At 33.8% G+C, this 22,045-nt stretch overlaps 2 protein-coding genes across 4 annotated transcripts in view; both read left to right on the top strand.

Annotated features, from left to right (window-relative positions):
* Positions 1-35: 35 nt before the first annotated feature.
* LOC142975140 (uncharacterized) lies at positions 36-12,702 on the top strand. 3 transcript variants are annotated; one of them, XM_076117843.1, is made up of 6 exons: positions 36-1,774; positions 6,887-7,031; positions 9,123-9,211; positions 9,350-9,795; positions 10,200-10,264; positions 10,551-12,702. In XM_076117843.1, exons 2-6 carry the CDS (start codon positions 6,908-6,910, stop codon positions 10,694-10,696), a joined length of 870 nt encoding a protein of 289 aa, XP_075973958.1. In that variant the 5' UTR covers positions 36-1,774; positions 6,887-6,907; the 3' UTR covers positions 10,697-12,702. The 3 variants fall into 3 exon arrangements, with proteins under 3 accessions (XP_075973958.1, XP_075973957.1, XP_075973956.1); XM_076117842.1 differs by lacking the exon at positions 36-1,774 and adding an exon at positions 2,672-6,247 and having other exon boundaries at positions 6,862-7,031; XM_076117841.1 differs by lacking the exon at positions 36-1,774 and adding an exon at positions 2,672-6,247 and having other exon boundaries at positions 10,551-12,701.
* Positions 12,703-13,710: 1,008 nt separating this feature from the next.
* LOC142975138 (solute carrier family 23 member 2) overlaps positions 13,711-22,045 on the top strand; it is a 35,914-nt gene continuing 27,579 nt past the window's right edge. The window contains exons 1-3 of the mRNA XM_076117839.1: positions 13,711-13,979; positions 17,650-17,719; positions 21,903-22,001. Coding sequence (XP_075973954.1) covers positions 17,657-17,719; positions 21,903-22,001 — 162 coding nt within the window. The 5' untranslated portion in view covers positions 13,711-13,979; positions 17,650-17,656. The remainder of the gene's footprint in view (positions 13,980-17,649; positions 17,720-21,902; positions 22,002-22,045) is intronic.

Genomic DNA, 22,045 nt, shown 5'->3' with positions numbered 1-22,045 from the left:
GTTTATCTCTATGAGTATTTTCAAACAAAATTAGCTCTATCAGATAGGCCACCATCAGCTGTAAAAACTTGCGGGCCACTGAGGTTCTAAATCCTGTATTTTGTATACCTACCTCCGTTAGACGCGTAACTTGTACCCAAGGCTCTCTACTAAGTTGTTGGACTATAGCGTGGACTAACAAAATTGCCATGGGCCTTTGAATCATAAACTGCGTGAAAACATGTCGCATAAACTGGCGTACAAATTCGCTTCGGACATTATTGCGATAAAAAATAATTAGGTTTAACAATTTAAGGAAAACGCCTAAGAGCCCGTTCCCTTGACAAGCGTTAAACGCTCATTTCAACTACAAACATTTTATAAAGGTCTTCTTCTTCTGTCGTATCAACGATTCACCGTGGTATTACCTAAACAATTGTTGACCAGAACCTGGCAACCTCAACTGCTTTATCCGTCGCTAAGTTAAGGTCCTCAATTGTGCAGGTTGTGGAACATAGAGGGCACTGGAGCAGATGTGCCATGGTTTGTGATGGGGCACTACAATCACAGCCACCTTGATTTGTTAAACCCCACTTGCGCATAGTATCCCGACAGCGGCCCGTCTGAGCTCGCAATCGGTTAACGGACTTCCAGACTGGCCATTGCCGGTCGTGTCCAGGTGGAAGGTGCTCGGCTGGCTGCATAAAGTCAGATGGAGGTGGATGCCTTTCACGCCAGAGCTTCAGCCTTGTTTCCCTTGGGTGGTTTTATTCAGGTTAAAGCGTGTTATCATATGTACGGTCTGAATAAAATATTGCTTACCTAACGTTTAGAAAGAAGTATTTCTCTTACAGCGCTGCTGCTATAATAGAAAGTAAGGAATAATTTTAGTTTTCTGAAAGAGGTGACCTTGGACGACCTTCAGGAATTGCATCGGTGAGAGAAAAACGATTATGATAGAACTCTTCTTATCGGTGTAAGTAGTTTTAGGTGTCTGAAAGAGGGATACCTTATACCAAATAGCAGCGACGCGCGTCGTAGGTTGTTGCGTTACGAATTCGCGTCCCTTCGCATTTTGTATTTTCACGCAAAATATAGTAACTTTGACTAGGTACCCATCATAATAATAGGTAGGTATATGTGTCTTATTTTATCTTAAAAAGATAGGTAAATGATTTGATGTGTTATAATAGCATATAAGTCATACATTGTAGTATTACATAAGACATATTAATACATAAATCCTTGTAACCTAGTATATAACTATAAAGTCCTCATATTTTAACATCATCTAAATCAAAACATATAATCATTATGTTATCTTGTATTTAATAATCATCATCTTAATGTATCCTGTTTACTATAATTACTAATCACTTTGTTATTGTCTTTTCTCAGGACTCGCTTATCATATTTACTTTAGCCCTAAAACCATTAGCTAATAAGTTTACGTTTCACATGTTGTATTAGTATATAAGCTCGTCCTCGATGTACGAACAGTCAGTTCATAGTTAGTTCTAAACATAGTCAGTTCTAAATCAATTCCAAATCTTAGTCGTAAATCAGTGTTAATTCATAACTCATGTATTATTTCTAAGTGTAATAAATAAAGTTTTATTTTTTAAAGTGAGTTTGCCATTCGCCTCATAACAAATTTGGCGCAGTCGGTAGGATACTGCAATTGTGAAGACGAAACGCACGTAGGGACAGCATCGCCCAGTCATCGTGTGGTAGCCGACGGCTTTTAACAGTTTTCGCCGAACATGCAGCTCCTGAACATATTGATGTTACTGTGGTAAGTGGCCAAACTCATATGCTCTATTTCCTTGCCTGAAATCCTTAAATCTAACTCCTAGTTCCTAAATCTTATCCAAGTTGTTTTAACCTTTTTATTATTCGTATATTTACCAAAATTCTTTTTACAAAATGTCGATCAAAAGCGAAACTTCAACTTCTCTAGATATAGCGACTCTCCTCAAACTAATTCCCAAATTCGAAACAAATGTACCTGACCAGATCTACGGATTCGTCAGATCCTGCGATTCAGCTTTTAATTTAGCCACAGAGGATCAAAAGCAAATTCTATTAGTGTACGTCCTGAATAACATTACTGGTGTAGGAGCATCAAATATCCATTGCAGACAATATAATAACTGGGCAGCATTGAAATCTTCTCTTATTAGCCAATTTTCAAACGTAAAAACCATATCGCATCTTAATTTAGAACTTCAATCTATGTTTCAAAAACCAAATGAATCTATAACCCAGTATTTTAATAGAGTAGATCTATGCAGGAGTAAAATAGTCGAAAAGTTAAGCACAGAAATCACTGACAGTACTCTTTACGGTAGATTAGCGGTTACCGAAGAAACAGCTTTAAGCGTCTTCGTTAACGGTATAAGCGCAGAGATAGGAGTAATGTTGCGAACCAAAGGCTTTACAACTCTTTCTGAAGCAGGCCGTTTCGCTATACAAGAGGAGAAAATATGTGCAATGAATCGTGCTCGACAGCAAATGTTTCGGTTAACAAACCCAACTCCACCAACAAATCATAATCATATAAATACCAGTAAAACTTGCAATTACTGTAAAAAACCAGGTCATTTAATTTCAGAGTGCCGAAAAAGGCAATTTAACAATTATAAAAATCTACAGTCGAATCAGGTAAACCAACGTGCGCTTCCAGCTCCTAAGCCTAAAATTCATAATTTAAACTCCAAAGCGGCCCCGGATCTGGACATGTCCGAGGAAACCGCTTCTCAATATTATGTCCAGACAAAAATGATCCAAAATCAAGTCCCGCTGGAGGATCTCCAGCTATAACAAAACAAATTTCTAGACCAGTCCATCGGGGACACATAAAAAACACGCAAGTTTCGCAAAGTCTATCAGTGTATCGGACACAACTTCGCGACGCTTTTACTCAGACTGATTCTCAAACATCGCCAAGTCTACCAGTGTATCGGACACAACTTCGCGATGCATGTATTCAGGCTGAAATCCAAACAATAATTAAATCTAATCCTATATCATTTAATAACTCTAGCTCTAGTATTAAGCAAAAATCTAATCCTAAATCTTGTACTAAATCTGACACTCAATCTGAAACTAAATCTAATATTAAATCTAATACTAAATCTGATACTAAATCTGACACTAAATCTAATTCTAAATCATATACTAAATCTAATTCTAAATCTCGTCTGAACTCAACAAAATCAAAGATCACGAAATCCATCAGAATATCTTCTTTAAACGTACCTCCTGAAAATCTTCTACACTGCAAATTCCATATTGAAGGCAACCCAGTTACTATGCTAATAGATACCGGCGCAGCCATTTCTGTCCTCAAAAAGGAAAAGATTGGTAACGCACCTCTAGATGTATCGGACATCGTATCTATAGTTGGTATATCTGGAAAAGATTCTTCAATACAAAGCTTTGGCACAGCACAAATTGCTCTAGACAATTTCTCTAAGTTTAAATTTCATGTAGCTAATCTTAACATAGAAGTTGACGGAATTCTTGGTAATGATTTTATGACTAAATTTAATGTTAGTATTCATGTTCAATCTAAAACAATGCGTGTACGAGACCGTTCCTATAAATTGTTCAATATAGGTGAAATCACAAAGGGATCCTCAGATACAAACCAGTTAATAGGGTCAAGGGCCGAAACAGTAATCACATGTCTCACTAATGATGTACAGAATGGTCCCGCAATCATAGACAAACAAATAATTAACAAAGACATAACTATTCCAAACGCACTAGTGACAGTCAAAAATAACAAATTTCTAATTACATGCGTAAACACTAGTGACAAAGACAAATTAATAAATATTCCTATAATTAAAGCAACGAGTTTTCAAACTATTGACTTATCTCAGAATATTCATACAATTAACTCAACAAATATTAAATACAACGTCCATGATAAGAGGTTAAAGGTAAAACAATTAATTCGACAAGATCATTTAAATAACGAAGAGAAACAGTCATTGGATAAAATCATCAACAACTTCTCAGATATATTTTATATAGAAGATGAGCCTCTTACATTCACAAGTCATACAAAACATACAATTCCAACTACCTCAGATGTTCCTATCAACACTAAAACTTATCGGTTTCCTTACGTACATCAGCAAGAAGTCAAATCTCAGGTTCAAAAAATGCTAGACCAAAACATAATTCAACCTAGCACATCGCCTTGGAGCAGCCCCATTTGGGTAGTACCTAAAAAACTAGACGCTTCAGGAAAACGAAAATGGCGTGTGGTGATAGACTACCGCAAATTAAACCAAAATCACTCTATAGTGTAGATCACATTATTTCTAGTGAAAAGCAAAATTTTTATTTATGTTATACAAGACCCAACCATTTCGATCCTTGGGACAGTGAAAGTTACTTCAAAGCACTTTTGTCCTGTCTACAACACCATAATATAGATACTCTTTATATTCCCGATCTTAAGTATGATACTTACAACTTGTAAATTATTAAATAATGAGCAACTGCGTATTTCAGCATACCTAGGCCAATATTATAATTGCGAAATTATCATTTGCGAAAACAAAGTAAAATATCCTAAACCAGAAGAAATTCCGAAAATTCTTAAAACATTCCACGATGAACCACTTTCAGGACACCGTGGTATTTCTGAAACAACAAAAAAGATTCTTGAAGAATATTATTGGAAAGGAATGACCAATGATATCAAAAATTATATCGACTCTTGTCTCACCTGTCAACGGAATAAAATTCAGAGAAAGAATTTTCAAGCTCCCATGGTTATTACCTCCCAATCCACTGAACCATTTGAACGTGTCTCAATTGATCTTGTTTCATACTCAGAAATAAGGGAGGTGTTATAATAGCATATAAGTCATACATTGTAGTATTACATAAGACATATTAATACATAAATCCTTGTAACCTAGTATATAACTATAAAGTCCTCATATTTTAACATCATCTAAATCAAAACATATAATCATTATGTTATCTTGTATTTAATAATCATCATCTTAATGTATCCTGTTTACTATAATTACTAATCACTTTGTTATTGTCTTTTCTCAGGACTCGCTTATCATATTTACTTTAGCCCTAAAACCATTAGCTAATAAGTTTACGTTTCACATATTGTATTAGTATATAAGCTCGTCCTCGATGTACGAACAGTCAGTTCATAGTTAGTTCTAAACATAGTCAGTTCTAAATCAATTCCAAATCTTAGTCGTAAATCAGTGTTAATTCATAACTCATGTATTATTTCTAAGTGTAATAAATAAAGTTTAATTTTTTAAAGTGAGTTTGCCATTCGCCTCATAACAGATGTGATTGATTGTATTATTACTTGCATAAGTAGCTGATTTGACTGGTAGTCAAGTACCCAATTGTGTGCAGTCTAAGAAACGTATTTTCTAGATTAGAGATACAAATATATTTTTCGGTGGTTCACTTTGATTTCTATAGGTTGTAACTTTGACAATCATAAGTGTCGATATTTTACCATTTATGTAGAATAAACAGATGTGATCATGTGAATACTAAGTTCAGATTTAATACAGTCCTAATAAATACAAATAAAACCTTCTGTTGTAACTTTCATCTAAACTACTTTTTTTGTCCGCGGGGGGCAAAAACCTGAACCTAAGTTGCTATTTATCGACCCCTTATCCCGTACCTAAATAACGCAACATTTCAATGGATTGCATAATAGAAAATCAGCCGTTGATCTCCTACTTTCCTAATTCTCCTCATTAATTCAAACTAATTTCTAAAATATTGTTTAATTTTTCTAGCCCTACCATATTTTGACAATAAAATAGACTCTCCCGAAACCTAAAGTTGACGTACTACGGTTATAATTATTTTAACAATTATCAACGAAGTATTTAAACCTCAAAGCCCTCATGATTTTTCAAAATGTAATCAGAAAACGTTTTATTGTTTAATTACTTGTAATAATTGTACTACAACAAACAATAAAACTGCATGTAACGGAACAGCATTTGGCAATGTCAAAATACTGTCAAAAATAAATATATTTTTTGAAATTCTGAACTGAAAGAAAGTGAATTTATCAAACAATCGAGAAATCATCGAAAAATGATATCCTTGTAATTTATTACTTCATTACTTTGATTATTAATGTTTTAATTAATTAACTTTGTGACATTCGTTTGATTTTACTGTAGTTTTATGGTCCTTAGCGAGTCTTTCGCGTTCAGCAAAAATTTGACTGTGTTTGGGAATTCAAGTAAGTAAAGAACTTAATATCTACTTTTGAATATTATTAAAAGCGAATTCGCACTAACAAGTTTGCGCTTGTGCTTTAGACTAGAAATTGTATACGGTATATTTTTTTTACGATACTAGACAGTACTCATGCAACGCCAAATTTTTATAGTAAATTGAGTGATGATGAGCAGGATTTGTTAATTTTTGAGTTCACGCTCGTTTTGTGAGAGATGATTGTTTTGCGCCAACTTGCTTATTAAAAAAATACTCACAGTACCATCAGAATATTTATAAAATGCACATAAAGTCACCCTAGGGCAGAATTTTCCAGCGATAGATAAAACCGCTTTTACTCAGGAGAGTAAAACAATTTACCTTGAAAGCAAGTGTTATGTTTCCCTTAAAACAAATTCTCTTTGCTCTTTCTTTTCTATTACTTATCTACTATCCCTATCATCTCTTTGACCTCAGCCTTTGTTCCTAACATTAGCTCATAAGTTACCAAATAATTCTCACGATTTATGAACAAACTTTTAATAAAATAATCTTTACTTTCAAATTGTGCTGTTTATATACCTACTTTCTTTAATTGTAAACCATTATCTTATTGTAACACAAGGATATTTGTTACAGCAAAACAATTTGTATTTTTTGTTAGGTTGTGCTGAAGAGTTTCACAATGTCGCAGTGGTCGAGTCTAAGTGATATAATGAGAGACCTGTCAGTGGCTCAGGGCAATGTGCCTGCATCATTGGAGACCTTACAAAGTTGTAAACCACCACCTAATCCTGCCAGCACAGAAGGTTTGTATGCATATAAGCAAATTTGATCGTTTTTTATTAATTACCGTCTGTTATGTCCCACTGCTGAGCAATAACTTTATTTACTCTTATTTAGCAGTTAATTTTAATATTTGTGATAATCATTTTCTCATCCAAAATTAAGAATAAACTGCTCGTGTGATCTGGATAAGAGTGCCAGTAGTCACATAGTCTTGGTTTTGGGCTAATGCCTAGTATGTTATGGTGACAGGCTCATAACATTAATGTTAAAGTGTTGTATACATTTTTAACCTGAGATCTACAGGGAAAATGTATGTGTAAATAACTAGAAATAAAGTTCAAAATGCTTTGCACTCCTCATTTGTAAACATACACTTCTTTTCCTTTATGGTAGTGTAATTTGAAACTAAAGAATGTTATCTGAGACTAGCTGACCCGTGCAACTTCGCTTGCGTCAAATAAGAGAGAATGGGTCAAAATTTCCCTGTTTTTGTAACATTTTTTACTGGTACTCTCAGGGGCCGAAACAGGTCAGTAAAGTCAGTAAAAGTCAGTATTTTTGGACCTGGTCAGTAAAAGTCAGTATTTTCGAAAATCGGTCAGTATAGTCAGTATTTTTCCAAACTCAACGATATTTTTTTGGTTTTCCTTAGCTGTTGGCCAATCTTACATTCTCGATTTGCCCAGTAATGATATCAGAGGGCTGCTTTGGATGCTCGATATTATGTGGATGATCTACGTAATATATGTATACATCCATTACAGCATCACATGACTTCAATAGAATAGCAAATTAAAATTTACTATTTTTTTTAAATCAATAGTATAAAGTGAAAATTTTTTAGCGCCGTTGCGCACTTTTCTGTAATTTTTAAAAACTTCTAAACTCGCGTCCGGACACGTGACCTGATCGAAAATTCGTAAGACCTGATTGAAAATTCGTAAGACCTGATTGAAAATTCGTAAGACCTGATTAAAAATTCGTAAGTCCTGATTGAAAATTCGTAAGACCTGATTGAAAATTCGTAAGACCTGATTGAAAATTCGTAAGTCCTGATTGAAAATTCGTAAGACCTGATTGAAAATTCGTAAGACCTGATTAAAAATTCGTAAGACCAGATCGAAAACTTTACTAACAATAGAAAAAGCTCTTTAACACAATAAAAAGGCGGTGCTGGTTGACTATGGGGATGATGGAGACCAATAACCGAAAATAATCTTTTTAACCGACATCTAAAAAGGATTTTGTCTTCTCAATTCGACTGTATTTTTTTTTTATTTCACACCGTTCACCTGAAAAATGGTTTAGAAATGGTCTGTATTTGGTCAGTATTTTTGAATTTTTGGTCAGTAAAATCAGTATTTTTGACCTCGGAACTTGTTTCGGCCCCTGTACTCTGCTCCTATTGGTCGTAGCGTGATGATAAATAGCCTATAGCCTTCCTCGATATATGGGCCATCTAACACTGAAATAATTTTTAAATCGGACTAGTGGTTCCTGAGATTAGCGCGTTCAAACAAACAAACAAACTCTTCAGCTTTATAATCTATACTAATATTATAAATATATACTAATATATAATATAATATATAATATATAATATATAATAATATTATAAAGCCGAGGAATTTGTTTGTTTGATTGTTTGTTTGTTTGTTTGTTTGTTTGTTTGTTTGAACGCGCTAATCTCAGGAACTACTGGTCCGCTTTGAAAAATTCTTTCGGTGTTAGATAGCCAATTTATCGAGGAAGGCTATAGGCTACATATCATCACGCTACAACCAATAGGAGCAGAGCAGCGGTAAAAAATGTTACAAAAACGGGGAACATTTCGACCCATTCTCTCTAATGTGACGCAAGCGAAGTTGCGCAGGTCAGCTAGTATTAGTATAGATATGACTAGCTGGGATATACATATTCAGCATTATGCCTGAGCAACATGACAAAAATCTTTTTATTTTTGGTTCATCCTCATTTTCAAAGATGCCAGTTTGTTAGATAACCGATTTTTCTCTTGTTTGTTAACTTGTGCCTATTGATATCACAGGTTTAACATTTCCTAAATTCATCATTTGAGTTTCTTTGGTTAAAAAGTCTTTCTAATTTTACAGATGATGAATCTGATTACCATACATCATTTGAAGATATTGACTTCAGCAAACCTCCTGACTTCTACATGATACAGAAAATGCTTAATATAGTAAGTTTCAATATCAATAATAGTTGGTTTTACCTATGCATTAGTATATAACTAATTATATTTATGAGTTATCTAATGTAGAGTTATAGTATTTTCAAACATGTTTGTTAAATATATTATTTTGCTATAAAATTACAGGTACATGACAAAAAAAACAAAACCACTGTAAGCAACAAGGACACTCCTACTCCAGAATATGTACCTCAAACTGTAAGAAAAGAACAACTTGTCAAAGACAAAAGAAGGCAGAAAAAAAATGTAGCTATGACTTCTATACTAGAGGCACAGGACACAAACCTGCCAGCCATTCAGGAAAGTTCACCACAAAATATGTTTAGAAAAAAGAATTCACCAAAAGTTAAAAATAATGGAAACGATGGCCAGTACTCCTCTTCAGAGTCTACTAATGATTATTATGACCAGTTACTGACAGATGGCAAAGAAAATGGTTCTCAGTATACACCATCAAACCTTGCTAATGAGTATTATAATAAGTTTTTATCAAACAACCAGCACAAGGAAGAAGTAAAAGAAGATATTTGGGAAAGAACTGAGAGACAATTGAGGGAACTTGATAAGAAAAGGTAAGTTTTCTTATTAAAAAGTATAAGTAGCAGAGTTTTGGTAACTTCAATTCAAATAGTGGTCAATGAGGCTTAACTTTTCTTTAAGCATTAATAAAGTTTTTTTGCCTTTGCATAGATAATGTTCAATAGATATTCACCGCTAAGTGAACTGTGAACAAATGAAATCAATGCTATTTTGACTGCTTCTGTGGCATATTACTTTAGGTAGTATCATCCATTTTCCAGAACCAAGTTGGAAACTTTTGTGCTGACTCGTTCTAATGTAGACAACTAGATGGCATTGTTCTAAAATTAGATTCTAAAGCAGTATTTAATGGATGAACCTTTGATAATTCCTAAGCATGTTATCTTATTATTTGTTTATTGCGTGTTCTAATTAATAATTAATTTGTATATTTCAGGAAGCAAGTTTCTGAAAGTTCTGCAGTTAGTAGCAGTTCAGATAGCGAGAGTAGTTTGGTAAAAGGTAAATTGACCAAATTTTTCTTATTAAAAGAAACTTCATTAATCTCTTTCACGAATAATTAAATTATTGGCAAAACAATGTTATTTCTTGCAGATGTTCTTGTAAATATATAAGATTTTGTAAGTTATTTTATTTTGAAATAGAAAATGGTGTTTTGAACTGCACAAACTACTTTTTTTTAACTATAACTATTGTCAAATCAAGTGGTTGGAAAAGATGATTCTAAAACTATAACAAATTACAAAATTAGTATAGGAATTTAAAAATACTCTTTTTTGTTCTTCAGGTTTCAACTACGTGCACTTACTCTACCATAGACACATATACTTGAATACGGATGACGATTGCGTGGTGTGTAAAGTGGCGGCGAAACATGGATACCACTTTACTGTAGAAGATGAACCTCAGAATAATATTTATACTTACACGTAGATTTATAACTTTTAAAGCATTGCATGTTTGATATGATAATAGGATACGGGAATTAACGCGGACACGCATTTTACCTTGAAATGCCTAACGTTTCGGCGCAGTAGTCGAGGGCTGACTGCGTGCTACCTGCGCCGAAAATATTTAATTTGAATATGTTTATTAACTTGAAGAAAATAAAGTAAACGTTACCGTTATATAAGTGCCGCCGAACGACTTGAACAGTAGGTTTAGTGAACTATAGTTTCTTTCTTTAAAAAAGACAACTCTGTATGTTCTGTTCGATTCCTACTACAGCTATATTTTAGTTGTTTGGCGGCTCCTATTCTATGAACTTGTAATTTACTATGGTAACTTGTGCCAAAACGTCAAGCAAACTAGACGAGTATATAATTTTAGTGTACCTACCATAGTAATTAGTAGTGTTTTGTATTGTTTAACTATACTCTATTCGCGTCAAATATGAGTAATAATGCTCATTGTATATGTAGTATCTCGAGAATTAGGAAATAAATACTCGACAAAAAAAATTAAACAGGGAAAGAAATGATCTAGTTTTTTAAGTGGTTTTGGTTTAGGATTGATAATAACTCGCATAGTTTAGTTTTTAAAATGAAACTTAAGGGTGCTTGCAAGGCACTGTTTTAGGGAATATGTATGAGGAAATGATAAGACTGCTAAAGTAATGCAGGTGGGAGTAATTGACAAAAAATTACATATATTTTTAAAGCAAAATATTTTAAAAATGCAAATAGAAACATATCCATCTTAATTAATACTCTTTTCATTGATTAATGACGTACGAATTGATGTATTAAACTCAGAAGTACTATCTCCTACCACTAACTAAATAAGTAAATAGTGGCAAACTAAATAAAAATATCATTTTGCTAGAACTACTTCTTTCAAGTAATTTTTCCGGGATTAGACTTGCCCAGCAGTGGGACACTTATATGGGTTAAATTTATTTGTTTCTTAATTTTAAATGTAAAATGTTGCTAGATACCTAAATACTACCTACTGTAGAAAAATGCGTTACTATATATGTTTCAAAAATACTTATTTACTTTGTGACGTAGTTACATTTAGTACCTTACTTTAGTATTATAACTTAGATTAATACATAATAATCTGTAATGATAATAAGTATGGTACGAAATACTTCTAGTCTCATAATTTTGGAAGGCTATATTTTTAAATGTAGATATGTAATTGAAAACTATACATAAATATTTTTAAACCTTGTTTTAATGATCCAATGTGACTAGGAACCAAAAATATCTAGTTGGTAATATTTTTTAAAGTATGTATTGGCGGCAGCCCATAGTTTTAGTAGATAATCGCGTCTTATTATAAGAGACTAAAAAATATTTTATTTAATTTTTGTCTACCCTTTTAGGGATATAAGGAGTGATTATAAAAAATAAAATTTGTAAAGTTGAGTTCTTAAAACTGTAATTCTCGCGCACAAATATTGCAACCTAAGAGAATGCACTTACACGCACGCAAAACTTGAAAGGAGACCGCCCGGTAGATATGCCCGGTGTCTAAAGATTTGGCTCGTGATGAAAAATGAATGTGATTTTATTAATATAAGTTTCGTACAATGTACAACTTATTATTAAGGTTCTTAATGTATTTGACTAGAGTTCATAATTTTTAAGCCAAATATCGATCTGATTTTGGTATTTTTAAGTGTTTTAAGGTGAATGTTTAAATTGTAGAGAAGGTTAATACCTAAATGTTACATGTTTACTCGACGATGACATCGACATCACGATGTTTCATGATTAAAGCAAAATGTGGATTCAATAATTGTAATAACTATCATAAGTACTTTAAGGGCGACACACACTGCTCACACCAAAGCATACCGGCTGGCTTAAATGGCCAGTTTACTTGCCAGCTCATCTCATTGGTTAAGGACTTAAGGACTTGGTATTTAAATGTGCATGTTTGTCTAATGTAAAAAATATGATGATGAAATGAAAAATATACATTTTACAATGAGACTTCTGATACAATAAACTTGTTTTCTTTTTTATCAATCTAGCCCGTATTGTCTAGAATTATTAAGAACCAGCATACGATTATAGAAAAACGATTTCAAATACAAAAATAACGTTTTACTTTTGTCTATCTTCGTAATTATCAATCAAAAATATCGCCAAATTTATTAACCTCTCGAGCGCCCCAACGTCAAAATTCAAATATACCGTTAAGCGTCCGGGCCAAAAATGGCGCGCGAAATTGAATTGGCGGTTGGCGTTCAAGCGCCGATTCCGTCATATTTTAATACTAACACCCTAGTCATACCTTATATATTTGAAATCTACATTAAATTTGCTATGGATTAAAAAAATAAACCACAAATAATATTTGATAGTGGTAGTACAATAGTCGGTTTAATCTAAATATTTTGTGCTTTAGGCATGTGTTTGAAGAAAGTCTAAAAAATATTTTTAGGCAAAAAAAATAATATGACGAAAGGTCTTATCGTGTAGTTAATGAATAATGACATTAAAATCCAACTGTAAAATATACTCAAATCTTTAAAATTAGTTAAAAAAAGGATTTACAATATTGGTGATAAAGGAACATGTCGTTGGGTCAGATGTTGTTTAAGGTGCTCTCTGGCCTATATCAACCACTTATTCAAGTGTGTGCATTAGATCGTCGTCTCGTTTCATCAGCTTCAATGTCAAATATGTTTGAAAGGGATAAACATAGTTTTAGCATTTCTTTTTTACGTTTTTTAAATGCAAGATCGTTTTGCCGTGACACGGTGGCGGGGCGCTTGACGGGGGTAGAACATTCAACCGTGACACGGTGGCCGGGCGCTTGAGAGGTTAACAACCGAGCATACTTATTTATTGACGACCAAATAACATGCCAAATACCTAAACTATGATTTTGGCACAGCTAATTTATTCTACAAAACGTCCGCTTAGAAACTGTTTTATTTCTCCTGTAGATCATATCTATACGATCTTAATAAGTCGTTCAATTTCAATACAGAGCGCGCCATTGTACAAGTACCATAGATAGTTCTCTCAAGTTTACTTGTTTAATTATCACTTGAGGCAGAGGCGTACGATCATTCAGCCTCTCCAGCGGTTAATTGACGCTCGTTCTTGTTTGTTATCTATATCGTTGTGATGACAAAATTTAAATCGATTCGAATTGTTGTGAGTGAGTGGAAATTCCTTGTGCCGTTTTAAAAAAGTGTTGTGAAAAAAATTATAAACAAAAATAGAATTGGAATTTATTTGAATTATATGTGAATGTAAGTTTTTCTTTTTTATTTATTACTTTGTTTCTTATAGAACTATATCGACGGTCCCTACGTACATTCTCTCAAGTGGTACTTACGGGATTTGCCTTTTTTGTTTCCGTGACCTTCCGGTTGTCATATACTTTCGATTGATTAAAGAAAAATTAGTAAAAATGCTTTAATTCTACCCTAAATCAACACTCGACAAACCCCAGAACTACAACACTTCCAGTGTAAAATGTCACTAGTGAGAGTTAAGACATTTTACATTGGCAAGTCTACAACACCCCCGCGCGCCTCCCCCGTAACTCCCACATGCGGGCTTGTTGCGCTCGCGCAAAAAAGAAAATGAAAAATGTAAAAGATAAAGGTAAAACCATCAAAATATCATCAGGTATGTTGAATTTGACGTTTTATTTTATTGTACCTTCTTCAACTTTAATTATTAGTCAGTAAAAAGTTTATTTTTAATTACATTATCAACTTAAATTACTTTTTTGGTAATCTAAACAAGCTTTATTCAATTCCGACGTAATTAGTCGCTTTTGGTAGTGACGTTATTTTACTTGGGATTGTTTTGAATCAAAAAGTCTTAAGTGTTACATAAGTGTTATTACGTGGGAGAACATATACTACTGTTTTAAGTAACTGCCACTTAAGTTATTTTACATCGGGAATATTTAATTTAAAATGTAAGTAATTACCATTTCTGTTATTTTACGTTGTTTTTTGTTATTTTTTTCTAGTCCATTTTCGCTAGCATCAAAAGATGAACACTAAGATCTGGCTCAAATCCATGCAAAAATGAGTCCTACGCCACCCTCGGCTCCATTAGCTTCAAATTTGCTCGGTGATAAAATACTGTCAGATTCAAGTATAGTAGAAATATTGGAATCGCCACAACCGACGTCTTCTCTTTGGCTCCAGGGGGTTTCTCAATCACCTTCCGAACATCGTGTTCCTTCATGGACTCCAACTCCCGCTTCATCGCTGCTATCCACTCATGGCTATCAGGTCTTCGAAGGACTTCTTTGTACGAACGTGGTTCTTCCTCTAACTTGCATGTACTGTTGTAGCAATATAGTCCACTTTGTACGCTACGAAGCCTATTCCTCAAAGGATACCTAGGCTCTTCCTCGATATTCACACTTACTGTTCTGACTCTTGTATCACAATGTTCAGCATCAAATTCATTTGAATTTACAGGCTCCACAGATTCAACACAAGGATCTGTATCCACATTTGCTGAGTCTGAGCTCTCCTCCGCATCTTCAATACTGTCTGGGTCTGTCAGACGTGTTTCGTTCTCCACATGCCTCACGAAGTCTTTGAAAAAGTTTAAAGCTTAAGACTTTCTTTCTCCCTGAGAAAGAAATTTACTAGTGAAATCGTCTACTATTACGAACATGTTACGAGCTCCACCATAAGAACCTTCCGACATGGGACCACACAAATCAGCATGTAATAAACTGAGTTTGTCTTTCGCTCGCCTTGCTTCACCCTTTGGAAAAGGTAATCTATGTGCCTTACCTCTTATACAAGTAGCACAAGGTTCCATTACACTTTTACCTCCAACCTCGATGTTAGGCAACTTCCGTAAATCATTCAAGTTAACATTAATCTACGATGCCAAAGTGCCGACTCGTTGGCACTTTGGCATCGTAGATTAGGGCATGTTGTTTATGTTAGTTCAACTAGAACCGTAGCCAAAGCACCATCTAAAATAGCAAAACAACAACCTGAGACTTCACTAGCAGTAACCACAAGTTTACTCGTTATCTCGCTTATCGATTGGTGAAACATCCTACAGCCATTAGAATCAACAATAACTCTCCATCCATTCTGTACCAACTTAGATACCGACAAAAGATTAACTTTCAAGCCGGGCACAAAGGAACAATCTTTTACAGTTAACAAAACTCCTTTCACATTAACTATAATATCACCTTTGCCTTCACTTGACATTCTATCATAATTTGCACACGTCACAACATTCTTATCAGTAACCTTAAAGTCTCTAAACCACTGCTTCTGAAAACTCATGTGTGTCGAGGCTACACTATCGAGATAAAACGTCGAGGGGCTGAAGGATGTGTGCACCGACAGTGAACACTTGAACAGCATAACGCAACTTTCTTCGACTTCGAGGAAACCGTTGGTAAGCGTGCACCACATCCTTGTCTAGCATCGGGCAATCTTCTTATGACCTTTCTTTCCACATTAAAAGCAGTTGTTTGTTTTGTTTTGTTTCTTCACTACTAAAGCCGAGTTCGACGAGGATTCATTTGAAGAGCTCTGAGCGCTATCTTCATGTAGAAGCTTTTGCCGAACATTTTGAGAAGTAATCTTCATTCCTGAATGCTCTAGTGCCATCCTTAATGGTCGGTAAACATCAGGTATACCTCGCAAAAGTACCACGGCAACCAAATCGTCATCGAAACTTTGATTGATTTCTTTACGCTTTTGAGCGTGACTCATGACAGCAGATCGGTGGTTTTCCAGCTTCTCATCCAAGAGACAATTCATCAGAGTTATGCGCCTATTTATTCCCTTGTCTTCAAAAATTATTATCAATGCATCCCACACTTCTTTTGCGTAAGTAAGATTTTGAACATACGGATAGAGATGAGATTCTAAGTAAAGGCATATTAACGTGTATGCTTCTTGATCCTTCTCGATCTCCGCTTCATATTCCTTCTTTGGAAGTGTTGATGTATACTTGAAACATTTTTCTCGAGCAACCATATTCAACAAGTACCTAATTATGATTGCTCAATATTATTACTATGTAATATTTTATATCTCTATGATGAAGAAAAAGGTTGCCTATTGTGAATTTAATAAAAAAAGTTTATAAAATATTTCTTTTTATTTTATTATCAACCCATACCTCATGGCTTCCAGTATGAAAACACCGTAATTTAATATTATACTCAACGTAAAATTTAGTAAAAGGCAGTTACAATTTAGATCGTTGTTCAATCCCCCATGTAAAGATCAGTAAGTACCACTTAGGTAAATGCTAGTCGGAATGTTTCCGATCTAAAACGACGGTTGTGACCAATGGAACATTAATTGAATATATTTAAACGTTTTTATTTTATTTTCTCATAAAAGACAACAAATAAAGACTTCGTGCAAAATTTCATAGCTCTGCGATTGATAGAACTTGAGATACAAGTGTTTGAAACTTCAAACCGCTCTCCTGTAAAATTTGCGTTTTGCAATTAGGTTATTGTACGTAGGGACCGTCGATATTAACTAGATTATTAACAAGATTTTAGATTTTGCTGTAATAAGGCAATAGTTAGTTAATCATTTTCGTTTATCTCTTATGTGGTGTCCCTGTAAACAATAACAATGAACTATTGTGTGGTTTCTGAAAATAATATTCCTTCACAATAAATCCTTTACAATAGTAGCTGGTAGTTTTGTTAGATTTCCAAATAACTCTGTTACAGCTAACTCCTTGATGTTAATGGGTTCTGTTTTATTTCGCTTTTATTGTTGCATCTCAATGAATACACCATTGAAATAAAACTATGATATATAAGATATCTAGGTGTTTAATTATTATGGCTGTCGGTTTCTCGTTATATTCTATGTAACAAAATCTTGAGATAGCATAATAATATATTTATACCTTTTTATTTAGATATTTATTACATTTTCGTAATTATAGTCGGAAGATGGTGCACACAATACCAATAACGAATATCCCTATTGGTGTGGAGGAAGAATTTAATAATTCGGTAAGTTCTGCTTTTTACTTTTACCTAAAACCATTTACAACAGTTTAAGGTTTTCCTTAAGTATTATAATAATCATAGTAAGTACGTATCATGTTCTAAAGTCGTGATAAGCCGGGAGGGTTTGCTAACAGAAAACTCCTTGAAAATAAATAAGTATCTAGCGCGGGGAATCTAACCCGTAATCAGATGATTAGCAGCGTATGCCACAGTAGCCTTTAAAGTTGATACATAACAATCTTACATAGGCCAAAGCGATTTAAATGTATGCGAATTGTCGAAAGACTGTTGGATTAAAACGTTCTGTATTTCCGTAGCAACCTAACGTAGGCTATGTAGACAACAGAAAAACTTTCCGTCTTGTAAAAGTAGACAGTATCTCTATAGTACTTAGGTCACTATTTATATTTTGAGCCTTGACGAATCTGATTGTTTTAGACCCCATTTGGCGTTTTTATCGTAAAGTTTGGTCTTTTTGACTACTACATTCCTAAGAAAGTTTTGAAATCTGCGCTGAAAATATTTTCAATATCGTCGATCGAAAATTGTAAGTGTGCGGGAAAATGGCATTAGGATGTTAACATTTTCGTGCAAATATTTTTTACGAGTTTCGACGTGACTGATAGAAACAGTCGTGTCTATATCGACTTATTTATTATTTTGGTGTTAAGTCTGATCCTTTGAAAATTTAAAACGCCAATAAATAGAGTTCTATTATGATTATATTTCCATCACCAATGAAATTCCTGAAGGTCGTCAAAGGTCACCAGTTGTCTCCGGAAAAATTGATGCTGTGCGAAAATTAATTATGCATTTTAGTTTCCTGATACAAGAATTGAATGACACAATCCTCAACATTATTTCCACTCTTAGATATAAAATATTGGGTAACAACATTTCCGATTAGAAGATTTTTTCTAACTGAACCAATTTTTTTTTACAATAATTCGAGAAGGTCCTCCCGCCGATTAGTGCAAACAAATGCTTGAAAAGTCCATCGTTTGGCTTCAAAATACGTGTATCAAATTGTGATAAAACAGGGATCTAGGATTTAATGCGCATGAGCCCAAAAATAAACACCAATCGACTTTATGGACGCTTTATGATGAACCAAATCCAGAAAAAAATATTCGCGCATGAAGCACTTCGGAACAAATGGTCCCTTGATTTTTTATAAAAACTTTATAACGGCACAAAGTGTCTTTATAAAAATGCAGAATGGTTAATTCTTATTGATTTACAACCAAAAATTTACCTAAAGACTGGTTTAAAATATGGAAAAATCACAAAATCTTACAGGTCGAGCTCAATAAAATCAATGCCGGCCGAAACGCATCTCGCTAAACAGCCGGCTATTATGTGCACGAAAAAAACTAATTAATGAGTTTCTCGTAATGCCGTTACAGTTTGACATCAAATAACTTTATTTAGATCCAAAACATCAAAAATAAATATCGTAAACATTGATTTTTCATCGCCTCAAGAAACAGGTTATGCTTTTAAACACCTTGTTTTTGAGGGGTCTTCCGGAAAGAAAAAAAAATATTAAAAAAATATTTCGATCGGATAAAAATCTATCTAGATCATGCATAAGAATACCCGAGAACACGATAAAGTAGTTTTCACTCACACGTTTACCGTTTTTCATAGTTAGGCTCAAAATATAAGTAGTGGCCCACGTATTAACTAATAATAGTTGTCATTATCGAGTGCATACTTAGCCCTGAGAGGTAGCTTATTACGTTATCATGATAGTTATGATATCTAAATATGCATGCCTGCATCTAATAAGATGATATAACTTTGTGTGAATAAATTAGACGTTTCGACATAACTAAAAATTCTCTGTGGATCTAGTATAGTAAGTGATAGTAAGTACTTAATTATTGTTGCCCCGTAGTTTTGTTAACGTGGATCGTCTTTTATGTCGAAAGACTAAGCTCTTTTCTAAATGAAAGAAAGAACAAGTGTTTTTAAACCATTTTACCTGATTGCTCCAGAAGAATGGTTGTTTTCATTATGGAAAGTGTAAATTAGATTCAATTAGATTAGTAGCGCATACGGTTACACTAGTGTCGTAGAAAATACGTGTCAATAAATCCTGTATGATATAACTAAACATTATGGACATGAAACAATCAATGGAACCCACAAATAACCCACAAACCTTTAGCAAACAATACATAGTTTCACGTCACATAATTCATCGGAAAATAAATACTTTTACCGAAAAATAGAAGAAGGATCATATTTATTATTTGCTTTCCCATCGAATATTGCTTCACCTTGCTAACCATCTTGTTAAAAAAAAAACCACGAAATACCACCTTTATGTCTATTAAAATAAAGTATATTTTCCCCTGTAGTGGTTTCAGAAAGTATTGTCTTAGGAACAATGAGTAAACACCTTGGTTTTGATGAGACAAGCCTAGCGAGTGGCGACCAAATATATGGCTATATTTGTGGCTAAAATGATGACCATGAAATAACCGCATGTTATTATATCACCGTGAAGTGTTATTGCTATTTTTAGTTTTTATTTACAAATTGTTTCGGTCTTTTCACGTGCTATTTTAATAGTCTAGACTAGTCTCTACCAAAATTTAAGACAATGTTAGCGTGTCAGTAAAACAGAAGTAGAGTTAGTAACAAATTTTAATATCGACAGACAAAAAACATCATAAATGCATGTTTTAACAAGGAAACTGGATTCGAATTTTCAGTGCATTTCCGGTTAAAACGTAGTGTACATAAAAATGAACCTATTCCATACTCTACAATGTTAATCTCGGTTTAAAAGGTCAATGAAATAAATCATAGACGCCAGTTAAGTAACCGGCGTTTATTTTAAATGTGTGATTTTTCCAGGATCTAATATATATTATTCCCAAATCGTCAATTTGTATTAAAGCATCTGCTGGACATAGTTGTAGACATTATTCAACATAATGGTCAGCTAACACAAAATATGAGAAAAAATCTTATAGTGGACACACACACACACGTCATGGTCACATTACATTACACCTTGGATTTGCGATAAGAGCATAGTAAAAATGTACCAAGTACATAATTGTTGACATACGTCACTGCAGGTCATATTGCAAGCAATGCAATTCATTAGGTCAGTGCAGATTTCAATGTTATACCATTTGAATCATTTTGTAGCAGTTTTATAATGAAAATATGAGTAAGAGTGAGTGTTCATATAGTGTTGTAAGTGATAAGGTATGGGTTTATTGTTTGTTACTTGAGTATAAACTAAGATAAAACTTGTACCTAAGTTTATAACCTAAAACATGTAATACTTAATTGTGTAAGAAATTGGCCTGCCAAGAGTGATGCATAGCAAAGTGTGGAGGAAGAGAAGAAAGTATGGAGAATGATTGCATTAACTGGTCTGACAATTCAGAAGTTAAATGAATGATATTGATATTAATAAACTGCAGCAATTATTCTGTAACTAGAACGAAATAAGTGATGAATGTCGACAACCTTTTTTCTCTACGTCCTTTAACTAAAGTCACCTTATAATCTTACTCTATGTCGTTAAAAAGATAAATATTTATCAGATCATCGCACATAGTGTTACATGGTACAATTGTACATAGTTTGTATCACGGCTGGAAGTCGCACTTACTCGCTAATGAAAACTAATATGTTTATGTTTACACATAACGTTAGGTATTTTCCAATGACAGACAAACTAAATTTTCAAGTAGGTACGAGACAAGGAAATAATATTTCAAGTTTGTATCGGATTTCACGCAGATATAAAACGTTATCCAAATTAGTGTCTATATTTTTAACCATAATATACAACATTTTAAAGGACTGTTGATGATGCAGTGAGATGTGTTCCTTAGGCTTTCTTCAGTAAATCTGAATGTTGACACCGTACATCAAAAAGTATCAAGCCTTCTAACTTCTAACATCGAACAAATAGGTAAACCGTGCTTAATTCTTAATGCCAAGGCACCCCTTCAAGTACTTGAGTTGAGTAATTGTCATACCTATGTTTCTTAAATTTAATTGGTTATTCAGCAAAATTAAGTTAAACATGCGGCGAAACCGATGTTATTCTATAGTTCTTATAGTCTCGCGTAGGATCAGTAGTGACCAATCTAGGTAAAAGTATCTAATTTATAGAAAAATTAAGCTGTAATATGTCTTAACACAATTCTAGGCAGCTGAAGGAGAACAGGAGAATGAAAGAAAAGGCAACGTCACATACGGCATCGACGATGTACCACCATGGTATCTGTGCATCTTTATGGCTTTACAGGTAATTAATATACATTGTATCAAGTTACATACTGTAGTTAAGTA

Source organism: Anticarsia gemmatalis, chromosome 8 (assembly GCF_050436995.1).
Source record: "Anticarsia gemmatalis isolate Benzon Research Colony breed Stoneville strain chromosome 8, ilAntGemm2 primary, whole genome shotgun sequence".
In the NCBI taxonomy this organism is placed as follows: Eukaryota; Metazoa; Arthropoda; class Insecta; order Lepidoptera; family Erebidae; genus Anticarsia; species Anticarsia gemmatalis.
This window is presented reverse-complemented; position numbering and strand designations above follow the sequence as displayed.

What these genes read in the sequence shown, in the direction of transcription:
- LOC142975140 (XM_076117843.1), top strand. Translation starts at nt 6,908, where the DNA reads ATGTCGCAGTGGTCGAGTCTAAGTGATATAATGAGAGACCTGTCAGTG. An exon ending in AGGGAACTTGATAAGAAAAG is followed by an intron (nt 9,796 to 10,199) that starts GTAAGTTTTCTT and finishes TGTATATTTCAG; the next exon opens with GAAGCAAGTTTCTGAAAGTT. An exon ending in CGAGAGTAGTTTGGTAAAAG is followed by an intron (nt 10,265 to 10,550) that starts GTAAATTGACCA and finishes TTTGTTCTTCAG; the next exon opens with GTTTCAACTACGTGCACTTA.